The 21414-nt window shown below is 35.1% G+C and overlaps 1 protein-coding gene across 3 annotated transcripts in view; it reads left to right on the top strand.

The window, feature by feature from the left end:
• Positions 1-228: 228 nt before the first annotated feature.
• The window catches only part of LOC141491077 (caspase-10-like), a 38962-nt gene continuing 17776 nt past the window's right edge, over positions 229-21414 (top strand). The window contains exons 1-6 of one of the 3 annotated variants that reach the window (XM_074191660.1): positions 229-348; positions 2496-2833; positions 13274-13373; positions 13879-14235; positions 15737-15830; positions 16500-16635. In XM_074191660.1, coding sequence (XP_074047761.1) covers positions 13922-14235; positions 15737-15830; positions 16500-16635 — 544 coding nt within the window. In that variant the 5' untranslated portion in view covers positions 229-348; positions 2496-2833; positions 13274-13373; positions 13879-13921. Of the gene's footprint in view, positions 349-2108; positions 2834-13273; positions 13374-13878; positions 14236-15736; positions 15831-16499; positions 16636-21414 lie in introns of those variants that run through there. The other 2 variants (XM_074191658.1, XM_074191659.1) reach the window with 2 other exon arrangements.

Raw genomic sequence — 21414 nt, 5'->3', positions numbered from 1 at the left:
TTCTAAAAGAAACCAATAATAAAAATTCAAAGTGGAACAGGTGTCAAGTTCTACCTCACGAACAATAAGCTAGCAAAGACAAGCAAGTTGAGAATAATCAACTTTCTGTGGGACTTTATTAGGAGTATAGGTACTATTTGGTCCACCTCCAGTTTCTATACCTAAAATATTCAGCATTTCCTTCCCAGCAGAAACTGCTGCTTTCCTGTATGAGGACAGGAACCAGTTGGTGGCAGTGCAGCTCTAAAAGTGACTAGAAAATCACAGGCAAGTGTTCCGCAAAACTACTCCCTTCCCTAGATAAGGAGAGTTGGCTCTCCATTTTTGATGATTCTTCTTGGAGATGGGGTAAGTTCTTTATGTGGGGCGTGTTTGGTGTGGAGGGGGTGGGATGATAGTTTTTGCAGGTATAATAAAGAGGGGAGACATTTACCTCCTTCCCTGCCCCCCAACCCAACTGGGGTATAGTCATGACAGAATGCAAGGATGAGTCACATGCCCACCTTAAGGTGTTCATGTGTAGGCGAGGTGTGGCACCCAGCAAGACGAATAGGGAAAGTATGGGGCGAGGGGGTGGTGGAGGAGAGAGAAAAGGAAAATCAGTTCGATTCTTTTCTAGACTATCTTGGCAGCACTCATCCATTTCACCCAAAGGAGGTTCGTCCAATCAGAGGGAAAGGATCCAGAATAAAGGCTACACCTTTTCAATGTGTGAATGGGGCTGCAGGGAGGCTTCAGAGCTGGGGTTTGGGAGATCAAGTCCAGAGTGGAGCCTGGAGCCAAGTGGGGGAAAGGGAGGGACGCTTCTCCACCTCCCAGTCCTCTCCTGGTTCTGCCTCTGCCTGTGACTGTCCAAACGTCGCAGCCAAATCTTTTCCTTCCATTCTCTTCTTTCTGCATTTATGGTCTTTTCACCTTGACATATCCCTGCACCTGGGCTCCCTTATCTCCCATTGGCGAGCTCCTTTCTGGGACTCCCCCTGAGGGACCAGCCCATCTGGGCTGCGTCTCAGCGCGCCCCTAAACTTGCCAGCTCCTGCCATCCCTCTCCTCTCCCTGCTAGGGATCTCTCCCCCCCTGTCCTTTTCCAGCCCCCTTTTTACGTGTTATCTTCTCCCAAGTGAATAGAAACCCCTGATGTCTTTATTTTTGCTTATATATGTATCCTTGCACGATCAATGATTAATACATATTAGATACAGTAGCAAATTAAAAGCCAATAGAAGCAACGAGAGGGAAAATTAGAATCTAGCTTAAGGGCATCTCCGTGATGCCATGGATAGGAGCACGGCAGGTGTCGAATTCGAATAGAAACGGATCATGTATCGACTTAGAAAACTATAAATGAAAACTAAGTTGCATTTAACTTTTATTTATTTTGTTAAACATTTCCTAATTACATTTTTAATTTTAAGGCATTGGGGTTAAGTGACTTGCTCAAGGTCACACAACTAGGCAATCATTAAGTCTCAGGTCCTCCTGACTACAGCCAGGGCCGGTGCTCTATCTTACTCTATCCCTAGGTGCCTCCTAATTACATTTTAATTTTATTCCTGCAGATAGCAAGGGAGTTTTGTTCTTGGAGTTTGAAATTTCTGTTTTAGAGAACTTGATCCCTCAGACCCTTTCTAGTTGCTCGACCTTAGACAAGTCACAGAACCTCTTTGTGCCTCAGCTTCTTCATTTGTAAAATGAAGATGATATGAGCGCTGACCTCACAGGGCTATTGGGCAGATCAATGAGTTAATACATAAAGAACACATATGAAAATATATATGAGTGTTCATGTATGCATTATAGTCACACGAATATATTTAAATACATATATAAATGTATTATTTCTATATTATATTATGAATCTTTTAAGTTTGAATTTTTTCTTTTGCCTATTTCTGCATATATTTAAGATATCATATGTATTTGTCTGAATTCTTAGAAGATTTTTAGTTCTATTTGGAACTTCTTTTTAAGGGTACTCATCAAGAATTAATGAGTCAAGTGAATTATTTTAATTAAAGCAGCTATAAGGGGAGGACTGGGGGTGGGGTGGGGAAACTCAGAGGCATAAACAGAACATACCAGGAAGACTCAAAGCAAGGGCGGGGCAAGATTTCCCCCACCTTCTCACCATATGCTCCCATGTGATATTATGATATCCTTTTCCAAGAATATTTTTATTTTATATTTACTTGTCTGGGATGATCAACTTTGCACAATTTCTTCTCTTTTTCTATTTCTGCTGACTTTAATCAGGTTTCAGTGACTTTATCACTTGTTTCATTTTAAAGTAGTTGAGTATATCATAGGTTTCTGTTTCAGCTAAGGAAAAATGAAAGTAAAAAAAAGCTTTGTGACTCAGCTTTTCTTATAGAAAAATGTTGGAACTCATAAATTGGTAAGTCCTAGCTTATTGCTCTCTTTGGCAAAAGAGAAACTCTGGGTCATAGGAGGCAAATATAATACTTTCAGACCATACCTTGATGAACTACTTTCAGGGATAGGAATCCTGACATGTTTGAATGAGAAGAAAAAGAAAGAGGAAATATTCATCCAAGAAACAGTTCTCTGCTTGATCCTCCATTTCCATTTGACTCTCTAATGGCTCTTTGGATTGAGATTTTCCCAATTTGCATGGAATTCTGTGACAATTTCTCAGTGTCTTGTTTCTGATTCCATTCCCCATATCTTCATGGAGGGGTTTCCTGCAATTTCAAAGAATTAAAGCCAAATGTGCCTTATTTTGGACCTGGAAATATCAAAGGGATACAATGGACACTTGACTTTAGAATTCAGGACTGGAGCATCACAACGAGTGGTAGATTCAATAAATAAGGTATGTGCACAGAGGAATGGGGCTGCTTAATTAGGGTTGGAAAATTTTATGTACCTTGTATTTTTTTTTCCCTTGGCACATTTACTAAAAATGCTTGCTGGGTTTGCTTTCTCCCTGTTTTACATGAGGGTCAGTGTTAAAACCTTGTGTATTTCTGCCTGGGTAAAACTAAATCATAAAGAATCTTAAATTGTAACAAGTAGCTTTCCACCTTTCTTGAATTACTTAGCAGCAGCAATCCTTGAAGTGTCCTTCCTCTGTTAGATACTTGGCTTGGTCTAAGAGTTAGGGCTCTGAACCGGGAGCCAAGAGATGTCCTTTAGATAGTTGTGTGACTTTCATATGGATTTAGAACTGGAAATGATCTTGGAGTTCATTCATTTAATCCAATCTCGTTTTACAGATAATAGAACTGAAGCCCAAGAAAAGTGAAGGGAATAAATGTTATTTTGGTACTATAATCATTAAGTATAAACTTCTGGCTCAGAACCAATTTCACTACCCTAAGCCAAGTATTTTTAAAAGGGGTCTCTCCAATATCACAAATACAGGAAATTAAGAGGAGGTGCTAGAGTTTGAACCCAAACATTCCTTTTACACATTCAGTGTCCTTTCCCACTGCATGGAAGTCTTATTTTGGGCAAATCTCTTCATTTTTTTGCATTCTGCCATCTGTAAAATGGAGGGTTTGAATAAGATCTCTCTCTTTTTCTTTTTGGAAGGAGATAATCAGGGTTAAATGATTTATACAATGTCACACAGCTAGTGAGTATCAGATTTGCTCTCAGATTCTGCCTTATACTCCATTACCACTGGGTACAAATTTATATAATACCTGGGTGATTTGTCTTTCCTAAAATCAAACAGGACTTTCTCAGACAGTACTTCCCCTTCTCCACCCTTTTCCACCCTTTTCACAACACTCAGCTAAGTATTTTCTTTTTTTACCCCAAAAAACAAATCCAAACTTTTATTTACATTGTAGGATTAAAAAAGAAACAAATTTCCTTGGGTCTTTCAGAGAAAAAATTTCAGAAGTCAATCAGCAGTAGTAGGAGAAGAATAGAAAAGGGGGATTATCCAGAGCATTCTGACATGAAAAACTCAATTTGCTAATCCCAATGAAAATGAGATAGGGAAAAACATAAGTACTTTAGCCTCAAAAAAAAAATCATTGTGGTTAATGGAGAGCCACAGTTTGCAGGAATTAATCTTCTTTCAAAATGAACCTAGTTGGGAGGACAAAACTGGATTAGTTTGATTTTCAAAATTTGAATTAATTCTTAACCATGCTTTATAGTTGCCAGGCTCCTATCTTCATTCAGTTCTGTTAAGAACAGTTTTACTCCCAAAGCATTGGAATTTGAAAAATCTAGGTACATGGTTATCAAGCTCCCCTTCTACCCTTTCCTTTCTCTTGTCCTCTTTTTTTTTTATATACCATTAAAGTTGTCATTAAGCTGGAATTGATTAGAAAAAACCTGAAAAGTGAGACTTCAATATGGTGTTCAAGAGGTCAGCAAAGTGATAATTTTTAAAAGATTATTTTTAACATCCCTGTATTTTTAGTCCCATTGTGGCATAGATTATATGTCAGACCCCTGGTAAATCAGTGTCCCCATACCAAGATGGTTAGAAGTATTTTCAAAAGAGGTCTCTCCAATGTCACAAATACAGGAAATTAATTGGCAGAACTACAATTGAACCCAGGCATCTTTATTACAGATTCAGTGCCCTTTCCACTGTGGAAAATTTTATTTTGGCCAAATTTCTTCATTCTTTGTATTCTACCATTTGTAAAATGGAGGATTTGGATGAGATCTCTTTCTTTTTTGGGGAAGAGGCAATCACAACTGACAAGTACAAGGTCACACAACTAGTAAGTGAATACCTGTCTGAGGTCAGATTTGACCTCAGGTACTACCTGTACCCTAATTTTACTAGGTACAAATTTTTATAAAACCTGGATGATTTCTCTTTCCTAAAATTGGTAACCAAAGCAATACATGTTCACACCCTTGGTTGGCATTAGGACTAGTTCATACTTTTTATCCTAAACCTCTTCTGCCCTTAATGTTCTTCTACTTGGAAGATCCATGATCCAGTTGAAGTCCAGTCTAAACATTCCTAGCTAGTACTTGAAAAGACCACTTGCAACTGTGTCATTCAGATGCTTTACTTCTCTGGTTCCTAATCTTTTTGAGGAGGAAGACCCTTTTTTTAAAGTCAAAAACTTGTGGATCCCCATTTGATAGGAGATATACTAATAATATCCAATGATTGAGAAAATACATATAAAAATTCCTATAATTCATCAATGTTTTTAAAATGAATTTATATTTTTATTACACACAAATGCATCTGAAAAGCATCTGCAAGAAAGTAAAGCATATGCATTGCAATACAGAGATAAGTTTACCTATTTATTATTTTTGATTCATGATATATGTGTTGTTAGAGATAAATAAGGATCAAAATGCTTGGTGAGCTTTTATAGTCTATAGGACCTCTTCCAGGATTTCTAGTTTTCCTTGGCACATAGGCTCAGAACTTTGCTGGTCTAATTGTTTGCTTGTAGGAAAACAAAAGAATTATTCCCAACTACGTTCTCTCAGTTGAGTTATACCAAGGCTCACTGGATCTTAGAGCTGGAATAGATGTCTCATTTAACAAATGAGAAAACTGAGACTCTAGAAGACTCAATGACTTGGACATGATCAAGTATCAGGAGAGAGTTAAATTCTGACTATTGTATTCAATTTTGTGGGTTTTTTTCAACTGACAAAGATTTCACCAGAAATATCTACCCAGGTTCTGCTAGGAACAGCAATATTTTATTTATGCTATTTTTAAAATCAGCCTTATTGATCCCAACTTTAGGTTTTCAAACTTTTTTTTCAATTAACAAGCATTTTTTATTTTCTCTCCCTCCCTCCATCCCACCCCAGAAAAAAAGAAAAATAAGGCCCTAATAAGAAATATACAAAAAAAATACCCCAAAATGTAGGTTTCATTCCATAACTTGAATCTATTACCTCCTTTTGTCAAAGAGGTGAATAACATCTTTTGGATTAGAAATTAGTTTCTATATTGATCTGAGTTCTAAAACTTTCAAAATTAGCTCAGAAAACTAGGACCAATATTGATTTCAGAGGGCTAAACCTACCCACCTTTTGACAGGGAGGTGATGGATTCAAGGTATGGAATGAAACTAACATTTTTTTTTAATGTGGCTTATGCAGAAATTTGTTTGCTTAATTATACAGATTTGTTACAAGGGTTTTGTTTTTCTTTCTTTGGTTTAGTAAGAGGGGATGAAAGGGAGAAAATAGATATTTTTCATTTAATGAAAAAATAAATTATGATTTTAACATTTTATTTTTTTCCAATTATATACAATAGTAATATGTATCCATCATTTTTTTGCAAGGCTCTGAATTCTACAATTCCCCCCCCCCCTCCCTTCCCCCACAAAAGGCTGCCTGACAGTCTCTACATTGTTTCCATGCCTTACATTGATGTAAGTTGAATGTTATAAGAGTAAACATAAGAATAAACATAAACCCCCTCCCTCCCAAGAAGATGGAAAACCTCAGGAATAGAGAGAGGGAAAAAAAATGTACTTTAGTTTGTGTTCAGATTTCAATGGCTCTTTCTCTGGGGTGAGTTGCTTTCTTTATCATAAGTCCACCAGAGAAGTTGCTTCAATATTTTTCCCTCAGTTGCTATTACTAGCTGTATTTCCCTTCACTCTATTCCTCCCCACTCTCATTTATTCTATTTTCTCTCTCTCTTTCATCCTGGCACTGTCCAAAAGTGTGTTGTATCTGAGTACCCTCTCCCCCGATCTTCCCTCTCTTCTCTCACCTATTCTCCCCTTCCCTCCCCCCATTTCCCTTCATCCAGTTCCTTTCCTCCCATCCTTCTCCAGGGAAAGACAGATTTCCTTACCCTATTAATTGTGTATGTCATTTCCTCCCTGAGCCATTTCCCATGAGAATGAAGTCTCACTCATTGCCCCTTTCCTTCCCTCCTCCCCTCCATTGAAAAAGCTTTTTCTTGACTCTTATGTGAAATCTCTCAGCTTCTTCTTCATCTCCTTTTCTTTACTCCCAGTATTTTCCCCCATCGCCCATCGACTCCATCCCTTTACCACATCATACCATTATATTCCACTCCTTCCTATATCCTGTCTATATTTGCTCCTTCTAACAGCTCTTATAAATGAGAAAGTTCATATGAGTCATCAATATCTTCTTCCCATGAAGGAATTCAAATAGTTCAACATTATCAAGTTCCTCATAGTTAGTCCCTCTCTTCCACTCCCTCTACGTTTCACCAGCATCCTGTACTTGGAGATCAAACTTTTCGTTCAGCTCTGGTTGTCTCAATAGGAAAGTTTGAAAGTCCCCTGTTTCATTGAAAGTCCATCTTTTCCCCTGTAAAAGGATGTTCAGTTTTGCTGGATAGTTGATTCTCTGTTGTAAACCAAGATCTTTTGCCTTCTGGAATATCATATTCCAAATCCCTATGAGACCTTAATGTAGATGCTGCCAGATCCTGTGTAATCCTGACTACGGAGCCTCAGTATTTGAATTGTCTGTTTCTGGAAGCTTTTAGAATTTTCTCTTTGATTTGGGAGTTTTGGAATTTGGCTATAATATTCCTGTAAGTTTTTCTTTTTGGATCCCTTTCAGGAGGTGACCGGTAAATTCTCTTGATTTCTATTTTTACCCTCAGCTTCTAGGCTCTCAGGGCAATTTTGCTGTATTATTGCTTGAAAAATGAAGTCTAGACTCTCCTCCAGGTTATAGCTTTCAGATAGTCCAATAATTTTTAAATTGTTTCTTCTGGATCTGTTTTCGAGGTCGGTTGTTTTTCCAATGAGATATTTCACATTTTCTTCTAATTTTTGGCTTTTTTGGAAGAGTTTTATTTCTTCCTAATTTCTTACAAAGCCATCAGCTTCCTTTAGTTCCATTCTGCATTTGAAGGAGTTATTTTCTTGAGAAAGCTTTTTTATCTCCTTTTCCAGCTGGCCAATTCTGCTTTTTAAGGCATTTTTCTCCTCATTTGCCTTTTGTTTTGCTTTTTCCATTGAGTCTAAACTTTTTTTTCCTTTTTTTTAAGGTTTTAGCAAGGCAAATGGAGTTAAGTGGCTTGTCCAAGGCCACATAGCTAGGTGATTATTAAGTGTCTGAGGCTGGATTTGCACTCAGGTACTCCTGACTCCAGAGCCAGTGCTCTATCCACTGTGCCACCTAGCCACCCCTAAACTGGTTTTTAACATATTATTTTCTTTAGTATTTTTTTTTTGTATATCTTTCACCAAACTTTTAATTTGGTTTTCATGATTTTTCTGCATTTGCTCTCATTTCTTCTCCCAATTTTTCCTCCACCTTCCTTAATTGCTTTTCAAAATCTTTTTTGAGCTCATCCATATTCTGAGCCCATTTTCTATTTCTCTTGGAGGTTTTTGGATACAGAAGCTTCAATTTTTGTCATCATCTGAGGATGTGTTTTGATCTTCCATGGGACTAAAGTAATTCTCTATGGTCAGACTCTTCTTTTTTCTGTTGTTTACTCATTTCCTCAGCACTTCCAAGGATTTGGGGTTGTTGGGTTTTTTTGGGGGACAGCCCACTAGTACCTTTATTCCTTCAAGGTCTTATGCTCTCTAGCCTGTGCTTTGATATGAAGATGACCACAGCACTGTCCTCTGCCCTGGGGCTATAAGGAGGGATCCAGCTATCTTAGTATGGAAGTCTGAGTGTAGGCAAACAACAGAGTTCTACCCCAGGGAGAGCAAAGAAATCTCTGCAGACTTAACTTACCCTCTCTGGAGGTGCAGGCTGCTTTCTCCAGATTCTTGCTGCAGATTCTGCAGCTGTGCTCCTTACTCCACACTCACCCAGGTGCATCAGAGTTCTCTCCCAGCCCCTTCAAGCAGTTGTGGGTAATTTCTGGGCTGGGCTGTGTTGGGTTGTGCTGGGCTGGGCTAGGCCATGGCTTTTTTTCCAACCCCTGGTCTTGGTGAAACACATCTTTCCTGTGGAACTTCTAAGTTATCTTGGACTGGGAAAATGTATCACTCAGTCTTTCTGTGGGTTCTGCCCTGCTAAATTTTGACTAGAGCCATCCTTTGTTTTTTTGGGGTTTGGGGGATTAGAGTTCTTGGGGAATGCTGCCTTCACACCACCATCTTGGCTCCACACCAAATTATGATTTTAAAATTGTGTTATTATAAGAATTATTCTCTTGGTTCTGCCTGCTTCAGCCTCTGTTCAGATGAGTCTTCTCAGGTTTTTTTGAAACTTCCTTTTGTCATTTCCATTACTTTCATAGAGCCATAATTTGTTTACTCATTTACTAATTAATAGACATACTCCTAACATATAGTTTTTTCTACTTCAAAAAGACCTGACATAAATATTTACAATATCATCATTATTATAAAAATTTTTCTTCTGGTTCTTTTGTTTTTAAATCATTATTTGCAGCTCTAGTTTTAACTCACTTCACCACTACCATCAGTAATTTTCTCCTTTAAATAAACAGTTTAACAAAATCACACAGTTAGGAAAGGACCCAGTGATCAAGTTTACAAATATATACTACATCATGCAACCATAGTCCCTCCCTTTACCTTTTTATGAAAAAGAGGCAGGTGCTTTCTCCTTTCACGCCAAGCCAAGGGATTCATCAAATGTTATCATCTTTTGTTCTCTGTATGTAATAGTAGTGATTCAATAAACAGGAAAACGGCAGTAATAGAGAGATTTATTTTTTTATTAATTTTTTAAAAAATATTTTATTTGTTTTCCAATTATATACAACACTATATATATATATATATATATATATATATATATATATAATTTTTGTAAGGTTTTGAATTTTACAATTTTCCCCCCATTCTCCCTTCCCTCCCCCCATGCCCCCCACAGAAAGCTGTTTGACAATCTTTACATTGTTTCCATGCTACACATTGATCAAAATTGAATGTGTCTAGAGAAGAATAATATCCTTGAAGAAGAAACCAAAATATTAGAGACAGGAAAATTATGTAGTACATAAGAAAACTTTTTTTTTAAAAAAAAGAATTGCAGGTCTTTGGTCTTTGTTTTAACTTCACAATTCTCTCTGGATATAGATGGCAATCTCCATCACAGATACCCTAAAATTGTCTCTGATTATTGCAATGATGGAATGAGCAAATCCATTAATATTGATCATCACCCCCATGTTGCTGTTAGGGTGTACAATTTTAAGAGAGATTTCACAAGCCAAATACCCAGAGTAGATGAAATAGCTGAGATGCACTTTTAGGGTGGGGTGATCTCTAGGATTTCCCATATGTTTTCCTTTTCTAAAAAGGTTGGAAGAGGTTTGTTTAGATTGCCCCTCAATTATTATTATAATAATTCTTTTGCATTAGGAAAAGAAGCTTCCATTGGGGCAACTTTTTGAAAGATTGTTGTTTAGATCTTCTGGTCCTCTTGCCCAATTTCCCATATTTGAAATCTCTTGTAATTATTAGTCTTGACAAACAGATAATGTCCAATGTCAATCCCTAAAGCAAGATAGAGGGACTATTGGGCCTTCCCTTATGCTTTCCAGATTCATGGCCATTGCCATTTACTCTGTTGTTGCACTCTAAGGGTCATCAAATATTTTCATCATACCTATGATGAATAAATAATATCATTGTTTTCTCTAATTAGAATGTGTATTTCTGAACAACAGAGATTGTCTTATTTTCTGATTGTATACCCATAGCTGAGTCTAATCTCTGGCTCATAGTAAGTACTTAATGCTTTTTCATTTATTTTTCATTCATTCAGTTCTCAAATCCTATCAACTTTATATCCATAGTATTTTTCAGCTAATCTGAAGAGTGTTTATTTTTTTCCTTCTCCTGTCTTTTTTTTGTATCATATTAATTTTCTTCTTTTCCCAGTGAAGAAGGCATAACAGTTCTCCTATGCCTCTTTGCATTTTAAGTTTATTACCTCTTTGTAAGGATATGAGAGGTGTATTTCATCTTCAGTCTTTTGGAATCGTGGTTCTTCATTATTCTGATCATTGTTTTAAAGAGTCTCTCAAAGTCATTTTTCTTTCTAATGTTGTTGTCCTTGTATAAATTGTTCTCATTCTGCTCTTTTCACTCTGCATAGAAGTCTTTCCAATTTCCACTGAGCTGGACCTTTTTGTCAGTTTCTATGACACAATAATATTCTATGACATTCATATGCTTTGATTTATTTAACCATTCCCCAATAAAAAGGCACCCCTTTATTTCCAGTTTTAGACTACTACAAAAAGAACTGTTATGAATATTATTGTACAAAGGTCTATATTTTGTACAGAGGGCTGTCTTCTCTTTCTTTGATCTCATTGTTTTGTAGGTCTAGTGGTGGTAAATACAATTTAGCAAAGTTTTGGGCATACTGCAGTTTCTAATTGCTTTCAAGAATGGTTAGATTAATGCACAATTCTGCCAGTAGTGCACTAATATATCTGCTTTTGCACAGCCTTTCCATTTGTCATTTTCTTCTTTTGTCATTTTTGTTGTTCTGAAGGGTTCTTCTTTTGCAAAATTCCTTTGACCATTTATCTCTTGGGGAATGATAATATTAACTAGCATTTAAGTTTTGTAAAGTACTTTGCAAAAAATATTGGTTCCTCACAATAACCCTGGGAGATAGATGATATTAATTGTGACAGGTATCATTTCTTTATGCATCTTAGCTATAAGACTGTTATAAAGAAATTAGTTGTAGAGATATTTTCCCAATTTTTTCTTTCCTTTCTAATTTAAATTTATTAGATTTTTCTATGCAAAACCTTTAAATTTTTATATAATCATGATTGTTCATTTTATCTTGTGTAATTATCTTCATTGCTAGTTTAGTCATGCATTCTTCCCTATCCATACATCTGAAAAGTTATTTCTTCTTTGCATCTATAATTTGTTTATGATATCATATTTTATGTTATTTAGAGTTTATCTTGGTGTCTGATGTGAAATATTGATCTAAATCTAATTTCTACCAGACTATTGTCCAGTTTTTTCCAGCTTTTTTTTTTTTTTTTAACAAATAGTGAGTCTTTCCTGCAGTAACAGAAATCTTTGAGTTTTTCAAATGCTAGGATATTAGGTTCACTTACTTCTGTATGTTTTCTACTAATTTGTTCCACTGGTCTAATTTATCTCTCTATTTTTTAAATCTAATACTAACTGCCTTTAATAAATCAATAATCAGTCAACATTTATTGAATATCTACTACTGTGCTAAATAGTAGGGATACAAAAAAAGAGCTCAAAGATAGTCCCTGCTCTCAAAGAGCTCACAATTTAATAAGAAAACAATTTGCAAATTAATATATATATGTAATTTATTTGTGAGAAAAATAGGAAATATTTTGAAGAGAGAAAGCACTGTAATTAAGAGAGATAGGGGAAGATTTCTTATAGAAGGTGGGATTTCAGTTGGGACTTAATGGAAGCCAAGGAGGTCAGTAGTCAGAGTGGAGGAGGGATAGCATTTGGGGTATGAGGAAGAGCCAGTGAAAATGTTTGGAGCTAAGAGACAAATTGTGTTGTTGGTTGAACAACTAGGAAGCCAGTATCACTGGATTGAAGAGTATATGCAGAAAATTAATGTGTAAGAAGACTGGAAATGTAGGAGTGTGTTAGGTAATGAAGAGGTTTGAATACCTAAGAGTATTTTGTATTTTCTTCTGATGGCAATAGAAGCCACTAGAGTTTATTGAGTAGGGGTGGGTAACACGATTGGACCTGTGCTTTAGAAAAGTCACTTTAATGACTGAATGAAGAATGGATTAGAATGGGGAGAGACTTGAGGTAGGCAGAGCTGCCAGGAGGCTATTGAGGCATGGGTCTCACTAGAATGGTGGCAATGTCAGAAGGCAGAAGGGAGTATATTACTTTGTAGTACAGTTTGAGATATGGTTTTGATGGACCTCCTTCCTTCCCAATTTTTTCATTATTATTCTTGAGACTCTTAATTTTTTGTTTCTCCAGATGTTTTTGCTATTTTTCCAACTCTATAAAATATTCCTTTGGTAGTTTGATTGGTTTAGAATTTTAAATGTGAATTAATGTAGATATATTATTTTTATTCTATTAACTTGATCTACTCATGAACTACTGATTTTTTTCAATTATTTACCTTTATTTCTACCAAAAAAGTTTTATAGTTGATTCATATAGTAACTGGGTGCATCTTGATATATATACATTCCCAAATATTCTGTAACTTTTGTAGTTATTTTAAATGGCATTTATCTTTTTAACTCTTCCTCCTAAGTTTTGTTGTATACATGTAAGGAAATATTGATAATTTGTGTGAACTTATTTTATATCCTGCAACATTGTTGAATTTATTGTTTCAATTTATTTTTATCTGATCCTAGGATTTTCTGAGTAAATCATCATTTAATCTTTTAAAAGTGGATAGACCACTGAGCCTGGAGTTTGGAAGACCTGAGATCCAGCAACAGACACTTACTAGGTGTATGACCCTTGGGCAAGTCATTTAGCTCTGTTTACCTCAGTTTCCTCAACTATAAAATTTTTATCCTTGGTAACCTTTGAAGGTGGGAAAATCTCAGTGTCTCCTCTCTCTCTCTTTGGTGGGCAAGGAAAATAAGGTATATGAAATGCTCCTTGATTGGATAGAAAGGAAAGGTAGTCATTTGTTTATTTTTTAAAATCACCAAACCTTTATTTTGTTTATTGAATTTTTTAAGAGCCATCAAATAAAATATAAGAATTAAACTACAAGTATTTCTTAAGTGTCTTCTATGTTATAGACAAAGATAAATGCATTTCTACCCACAAAAAGCTTACATTTTATTTGGTGAGACAAGGGATATAAGATAAGTGTGTGTGTATGTTTACATATATATATATATATATGTATATATTTATTTAATTTTTATTTATCTTTATTTAATCTCTCTCTCAAGAGATAAACTAGTTTTATATTGGAGGGTCTTCTTTGTTTTTGCTCTTTCAGAAAGTTGCAATTTAGACTGTAAGTGCTAAGATCTGGCCTCAATATGGAGAATGACAATGATGTCACATTTCACCAGAAGCTTCTTTCCATTGATGATGGACTGGAGCTTGAAGATTTAGAGGACCTTAAGTTTCTTTGTAGTGATTTTATAAAACCTAAGACCCTTGAGGATGTAAAGACAGCTCACCAACTGTTTGAAAAATTAATGGATGAAGATATGTTGAATAATAAAGATTGCTTCATAGTGGCAGAGCTCCTCTTCCTAATTAAGCAATCTTATCTACTACATATAATTGGGTACACAAAGGAAAAAGTACTGAAAGAAATTTCTTCCAAAGGGAGAATATCCTCATATAGGTAAGGTTTCTGTGATTTAGATTGATTTGAGGGGAATTACACTTCTTACATTTCCACTCACCTTGGGTTTTTTTATTCACAGAGTTGTAACTAGGGCAAAATAACAGTGACTTGCCCTAGGGCACTGAAATTAGAGGGGAAAAATTCAAAATAATAATTTTAAAAGATTATGCTAAAAGCCTATGACTGATTAATTGAGTAAAGATGGTTAGACTTTATTCACATCTAGTTCAAACCTCTAACTGAATCATTGGTTTTTACCAAATGAAAGTATCAGGACATAGCTTCTTATCAATTTATGTAAAGTTGTAGATAATTATTGATTTAATAGAATCTCTATCCTTAAACGTGTGCCTGAGTCTTTCTTCACAGTAATAGATTTATTCTCTGTATTGCTGACTGGTGTTTCTATATCATTTTAATTTTGGGGGGAATAATAAGCATCTAAAGCCTAGTGAAAAGAGACCAAAAAAAAAAAAAGCCTTGTTTCTAGGGGAAGGAGGGAACTATCTACATATCTTGTCTGCTTTGTTGGTCTTTCAGTACATTCTTTGATAGCAAAATCTAGAGAAGAGTTGGGAACATAAAAGGCAGACCGTCTTCAGAATATCTCTCGGCATATATAATTTTAAATATTATCATAATGTAAGTTCCAGAGAAAGTGATGTATCTCAGACCTTCATATTTACCTGAACCATCAAACTGGAGGATTTTATTTATGACAAAAAGCTAAACATATATCCAGGCATTGTTGTGTACTTAACTCATGCACCAACTCTCTAGATTTAAAGATCCTAAGTATATACACTAGAATTTTGAAAGTCATTTAAACAGACATTTATTGTCATTTGGGTACCTGTTATGTATAGAGCCCTGGACCTGGCAAGGATGGGCCCAAAGTAAGGGGAGAGGAGAAGAATGCAAACTTCTGATAAGGTTCTCTCTCTGCCTTCAAACAACTTATGGTCTCCCTGGTAGTACTCACTGGTTCTCCCTACAGAGAATTTGTGAGGATGATCCTGTACTGAAAATTTTAGATAAGAATCTTTGGAATAGACTCAGGCATCTTATATTTGCTATCAGATCAGGCCCACTTGAACCTTCTTTAGTCTAGATTATGCCTTTTCTCAATTTCATATCAATTGAACCCATTAGCAGAGGGATGAGGGAAATAAAGGGAGATACAAAGGATTCCTCTCTGTGTATAAACTGCTGGGCTTAGAGTCAGAAAGACATCCTCCTGAGTTCAAGTCTGGCCTCAGACATTTACTACCTGTATGACTCTGGGTCTGGGACTGGTCACTTAACCCTCTTTGCCTCAGTTTCCTCATCTGTAAAATATGCTTGAGAAGGAAATGGCAAACCATACTGGCATCTTTGCCAAGAAAATCCCAAATAGGGTCACAAAGAGTTCAACATGACTGAAAAATAACTGAACAAAAATAAACTGTTATGACCACAGAGTTATATTATAACTAATGGCATTGAATTCATGTTGCAGAAAAATGCTTTACAACCTAAATGAGGAAATCACTATGGATGATTTTGACTCTATCAAATTCCTCATGTATAAGGAGAGCCCAAAGACTTTAAAGGTAAGTGGGGAAACAGACCATTTTTCTAATTCTTTACCACTTCTGTTTCTGCTTATGTAGGTTGTCTATTCATGGGATTCCTCTGCAAAAGCTTCTTACCCAGGGCATCTAGGTGGCGCAGTGGACAGAGCACTGGCCCTGGAGTCAGGAGTACCTGAGTTCAAGTCTGGCCCCAGACGCATAATAATTACCTAGCTGCGTGGTCTTGGGCAAGCCACTTATAGCCCCATTGCCTTGCAAAAAAAAAAAAAACAGCTTCTTACCTGCCTTCTTCCTATCTCTTCCTCTTTCAAAAAAAACTTGCTCAGCAAACAGCATTGTAATATAGAAGCCAGCCCAAAACTATGAAACCAGCTCATATCTTTCGACTCTCCTTGTTTTTATCTGCTGCCTAAGTATAATGTAGCATTCAATCTGCTAAGTTGTACAGACTCCCTGATTGTGCTAACACTTTCTATTGTCTTTACTACTTCAACCTTCTGCCTACCTGCTGACATCTTGTCCATTTTCCTCTTTCCTATTTAACTCATGATATATCTGAGACCAAAAATTCTTAGCATAGTTTTAAATTACTTCCCCAAACTTTTCCCCACATGCTTGTGACTGAAGTAGCCTAGATAAAGACAAACTTTGATGTTAGTTCATATACTAATGTTGATTTTCTTTCAGAATTTTTTAAGTCTTTTGAAATATATGGAGAAAAATGAACTTTTAAGTGAGAATAATCTTGAGATGCTGGAGAAAGTATGCAAACCTTTATCAAAAAATCTCATAAAAAGGATCGAACAATATAAAGAGGAGAAAGGTAAGTCACCAAGTTTGAGCTTGTATCAAATCTTGGATGTATTCTAAATAGTGAACTCTGTTGTGGATAATATCTTATGCTGCATTGTAGGTAATGTGGAAACCAAGACTTTTGTATTCAGAGGGTCATAGAACTTCTCTTATTGTTATTGTTAGAATTTTCAATACAATATTGAATAATATTGGTGACAATGAACATCCTTATTTTATACCTGATCTTACTGGGAAGGCTTCTAGTTTAATCCCTTACAAATAATGCTTGCTGATTCTGGATAAATGATTTTTTAAAATTAATTTAAACAAAAATCAATTTATGTCAATACTTTCAAATGTTTTAAATAGAAATGATTGTTGAAATTTATCAAAGCTTTTTTATGCATATGTTGATATAATCATGATTTTTAAAAGTTTTTATTGATACAATAAATTATGCTAATAGTTTTCCTTATGTTAAACCATCCCTGCATTCCAGGTTTAAATCTTACTTTATCATAATATATAATTTTTATAGTATATTGTTGAAATCTTTCAGCTAGTATTTTATTTAGGACTTTTGTATATATATTCATTAAAAAATTGTTCTATAATTTACTTTCTACTCTTCCTAGTTTAATCAGTACCATATTTGTTTCAGAAAAGGAGTTTGGTAGAATCCCTTCTTTATCAATTATTCCAAATAATTTATTTTATATTGAAATTAATTGATCTTTAAATGTTTGATAGAATTTTCCTGTAAAACCATCTGTTTCTAGTGCTTTTCTCTATGAAGCTCATTTATGACCTGTTTAATTTTTTCTTAACTAGATCTATTTAGATATTTTATTTCCTCTTCTGCTAACTAGAAACAATTTTTATTCTTGTAAATATTTTTCCATTTCACTTAAATTGTTAAATTATTGGAATATAATTGGGCAAAATAACTTTTAATTGCTTTAATTTTATCTATAAATAAAAAATTGTGAGTAAAATAAGGTATAGAGAAATTCAAAAATAGTAATTATAACTTTAAATATGAATGGAATAAACTCACCAATAAAATATAAATGATTACAGAAGGAATAAAAAATCAGAATTCAACTACATATTATTTACAAGAAAATGGATGGTTGGAGGAGAAGTTTTTATGCTTCAGCTGATGCAAAAAGCAGGGGTAGGGGGCGGCTAGGTGGTGTAGTGGATAAAGCACTGGCCCTGGAGTAAGGAGTACTTGGGTTCAAATCCGGTCTCAGACACTTAATAATTACCTAGCTGTGTGGCCTTGGGCAAGCCACCTAACCCCATTTGCCTTACAACCCCCCCCCCAAAAAAAAGCAGGGGTAGCAATTATGGCTAAAATAGATTTAATTAAAAGAGATAAATATGGTGACAGCTTTTTGATAAAATGTACCATAGATAATGAAGTAATATCAGCACTAAACCTATATGCATCAAATAATATACCATCTAAATTTCTAAAAGAAAAGTTAAATGAAATATAGATGGCAATAGATAATAATAACTATAATAGTAAGGGATTTTAATCTTCACCTTTCAGAGCTAGATAAATATATCCAAAAAATAAATAAGAAAGAAGTTAAAGAAGTAAATAGAATTTTAAAAAACTAGATATGATAGATATATGGAGAGAAGTGAATGGAAATAGAATGAAATACATCTTTTTCTCAGTGGTTCATGTACTTTTACAAAAATTGACCTTATATTCGGACATAAACATTTTATCATTAAAGGCAGAAATATTAGAAGTGTTTTTTGGGATTATAATGAAATAAAAGCTATAATTAGTAAAGAACCAAGGAAAATTTAATTGGAGATTAAATAGCCTAATGTTAAAGAATGAGTGGATTAAAGAAAAAAAAAGTAGAACAATTAATTTCATTAAAGAAAATGACAATAATGAGACAACATATCAAAATTTATGGGATACAGTAAAAGCAATGATTAGATGAAAATTTTTATCTTCAATGCTTACATCAAGAGAAAGAGTGGACTAAGGAATTGGACATACAATAAAAAAAACAAACTAGAAAAAGAACAAATTAGAAACCCCGATTAAACACTAAATTTAAAATACTAAAAATTTAAGGTGAAATGAATAAAACTGAGAGGAAAAAACCCCCAATTGAACAGTAATATATATAATAACTAAATAACTAAATAAGAGTTTTATTGAACTTAAGACGAAGTTTACAACTGAGAAAACTGAGGTGCAAGGAATGAAGTGCCAGAGGATATATCAATAAGGAGTAGCAGTACTACCTCTGGTACATATTAACTAATAAATGCTGGTTGATTGTTGATTGAGCATAAGGGAGCCCCCATAGTTCCAAATTCAATGACCAGTTGTATTGATTTCTACCTCTGTGGCCTCAGACTCACTTCCTCCCAAACTATCTTTTTTAGTGGAGAGTTCCAGATTAACTATACAATTCTATTTCCTGTTATGGTAGCATAATTGGATAACTGGACATAGCCAGGAATAAAAATGTACCTTTGACACATGTCACAGAATTGTTTTCCTCTGAGTTCTTTTCTCCATATGTTCCCAAAATAGGGACGGAGAGAGGGAGAGGGAAGAGAAATTTGACATTTGAAAACTTTTACCCTTCATCCAAAATATTTTCCTCTTTTAGCAATTCAAATAAGAGTGCTGTCAAACTCTAAAGTTAAAAGTCAAATGAACTTTAAGTTCTATATAAAAAACTTGGTAAATACCCTTTGAAATAAGATGGGAGGGAGGAACTATTGAAAACATATGTCAGCATTTATATCCAAGCCTGTACTCTAACCTGTATTTAGATCCTTTCTCAGACATGCTCATTCTTTGTGACCCTGGGCAAATCATAGCATCCACCTGGACCTTGGTTTTTTTATCTGTAAATTGAGGGGATTGCATTTCTTGATCCCTAGCATCCTTACCTGCTTAAAATCTCTGATCCTCTAAAAGTAATGTTTAATTTATATGTAACACATATCCTAAGGTGCTATCCCAACTAACACTTAGACTGACAGGTTGAGCTCCAAGAATGTGACTATTATGTCTCCTCAGGGTAAAGGGCTGGGGGTGGGACCAGGGTTTCTTTTCTAGTGGTATAGTTTATGAGCTTCTATTACCCTGTTATTCTCATCACAATTTTGATTCCATTATCAATCAGTCAGATGGATGATCGAAATGAGCTCACAATTCTTCCTTCAGCAATTTTTGGAAAGATTTGTTGTTTTCAGAGGGAAGAAAGGGAAGAATGAGGAAGTCAGCAGGGGTGGTATTAGTAGAATTCTGAGGCCATGTATGTACAAAACTATGCTTTTCATTCATTTACTCATTCATTCATTAAATAACCATTCATTCCATAAACTCCTACTTTGTAAAGCCTTGTGTTGTGGGAGCAACAAAGATAATTCTGCTAGAAATATGTGCCAGCAAAATGGTGAATTTTACTGAAGGACTGTATGGAGGAGAGAAAAATATTTTGAACCCATGAGATACAGCTGGTTAATGTCACAAAGTAGACAGTTAAGACCTTAGCAGCAGCTCTAAACAACAGTTTTAGATTATTTTTATTGATTGCATTTGATTTCTTTACTATATTCTTTTCTGGAGGAGTCTGGGAGTCTCTTGCAGCAGCAAGTAACAAAACAACCCTTGTCAAATGCACAAGATCCCTTAACCAAACAAAGTTTAATTTTGAAGCAGGGAGGGTTTTTTAAATTAAAAATTCCTTTTAAATTGTGACTTTTGACTCCTTCTCCTTACCCCTTTATTCCTTACCCTGATTCTATTATTGATTTTTCTAAAAAACATTTTTTCACTTTAAAAAAATTTTGTTTTAACTAGCCAAAATCCATCTTTTCACATTGAGAACATAAGCATCTCATTGCTTCCCTAGTTTATAGGCACCCCCCTCCTCATATTCCTATCTTTGTGATTTCAAAAAAAAGCTGCAAACTTTTATACATACTTAGAATTTGTTTTATTTGGGATTAATTCCTTCCTTTTAATTCCTTCCTTAATTTACTTTCTCATTCCCTCTCATTTTTTCTTCCCTTTCCCTCCTATTTTTTTTTCTGTTGAGTAGAATGTATTTTTGCATCCAATTTTGTATGTGTATTTTTCCCTTTTTTTTGACCAGTTTATATGAGTGTTGCTTGTGATAGTTTCTCCCCTCTATTCCTTCCTCCTTGTTTGTATAGAAATCTAATTATGTCCCCTGATTTTGTGAGACAATTTTCCTTAATCATCCTTTCCCTTGGGGCTCTACAATGGGTAGAGCACCAGCCTTGGAGTCAGGAGGCCCTGAATTCAAATTTGTACTCAGATAATAATTGCCTAGCTGTGTGACCTTGGGCAAGTCACTCTTAACACCATTGCCTCAAATTAAAAAAATAAAATTTTTAAAAAAAATCATCCTTTCCCTCTCTCCCTCTGACCCACACCCAATCTATTCCACTTCCCTTTTCTATTTTTTCTTTCTTATTTTTTTTTTGGGGGGGCAACATTGAGACAATCAGGGTTAAGTGATTGCCCAGGATCACATAGCTAAGTAAGGGTCTGAGGCTGGATTTGAACTCAGGTCCTCCTGATTGTAAGGCTGTTGTTCTATTTACTATGCTGCTTAGCTGCCCTTTCCCCCCCCCCCCCAGTCTTTTGTTAAGATCATTGAGGAAAAGGAGAATTCCTGCTAGACCTTGTATTATTGGAGTCCTTCTTTTAGCCCTGAAGATGATTTTAGAAGGGATACATGTATCATATTCCTATATTTGAATATAAGCAATTTATCCTTGC

This window comes from Macrotis lagotis, chromosome 6 (assembly GCF_037893015.1).
Source record: "Macrotis lagotis isolate mMagLag1 chromosome 6, bilby.v1.9.chrom.fasta, whole genome shotgun sequence".
NCBI classification, from domain to species: domain Eukaryota; kingdom Metazoa; phylum Chordata; class Mammalia; order Peramelemorphia; family Peramelidae; genus Macrotis; species Macrotis lagotis.
The sequence above is the reverse complement of the archived record's forward strand: the minus strand, read 5'-3'. Positions and strand labels throughout refer to the sequence as shown.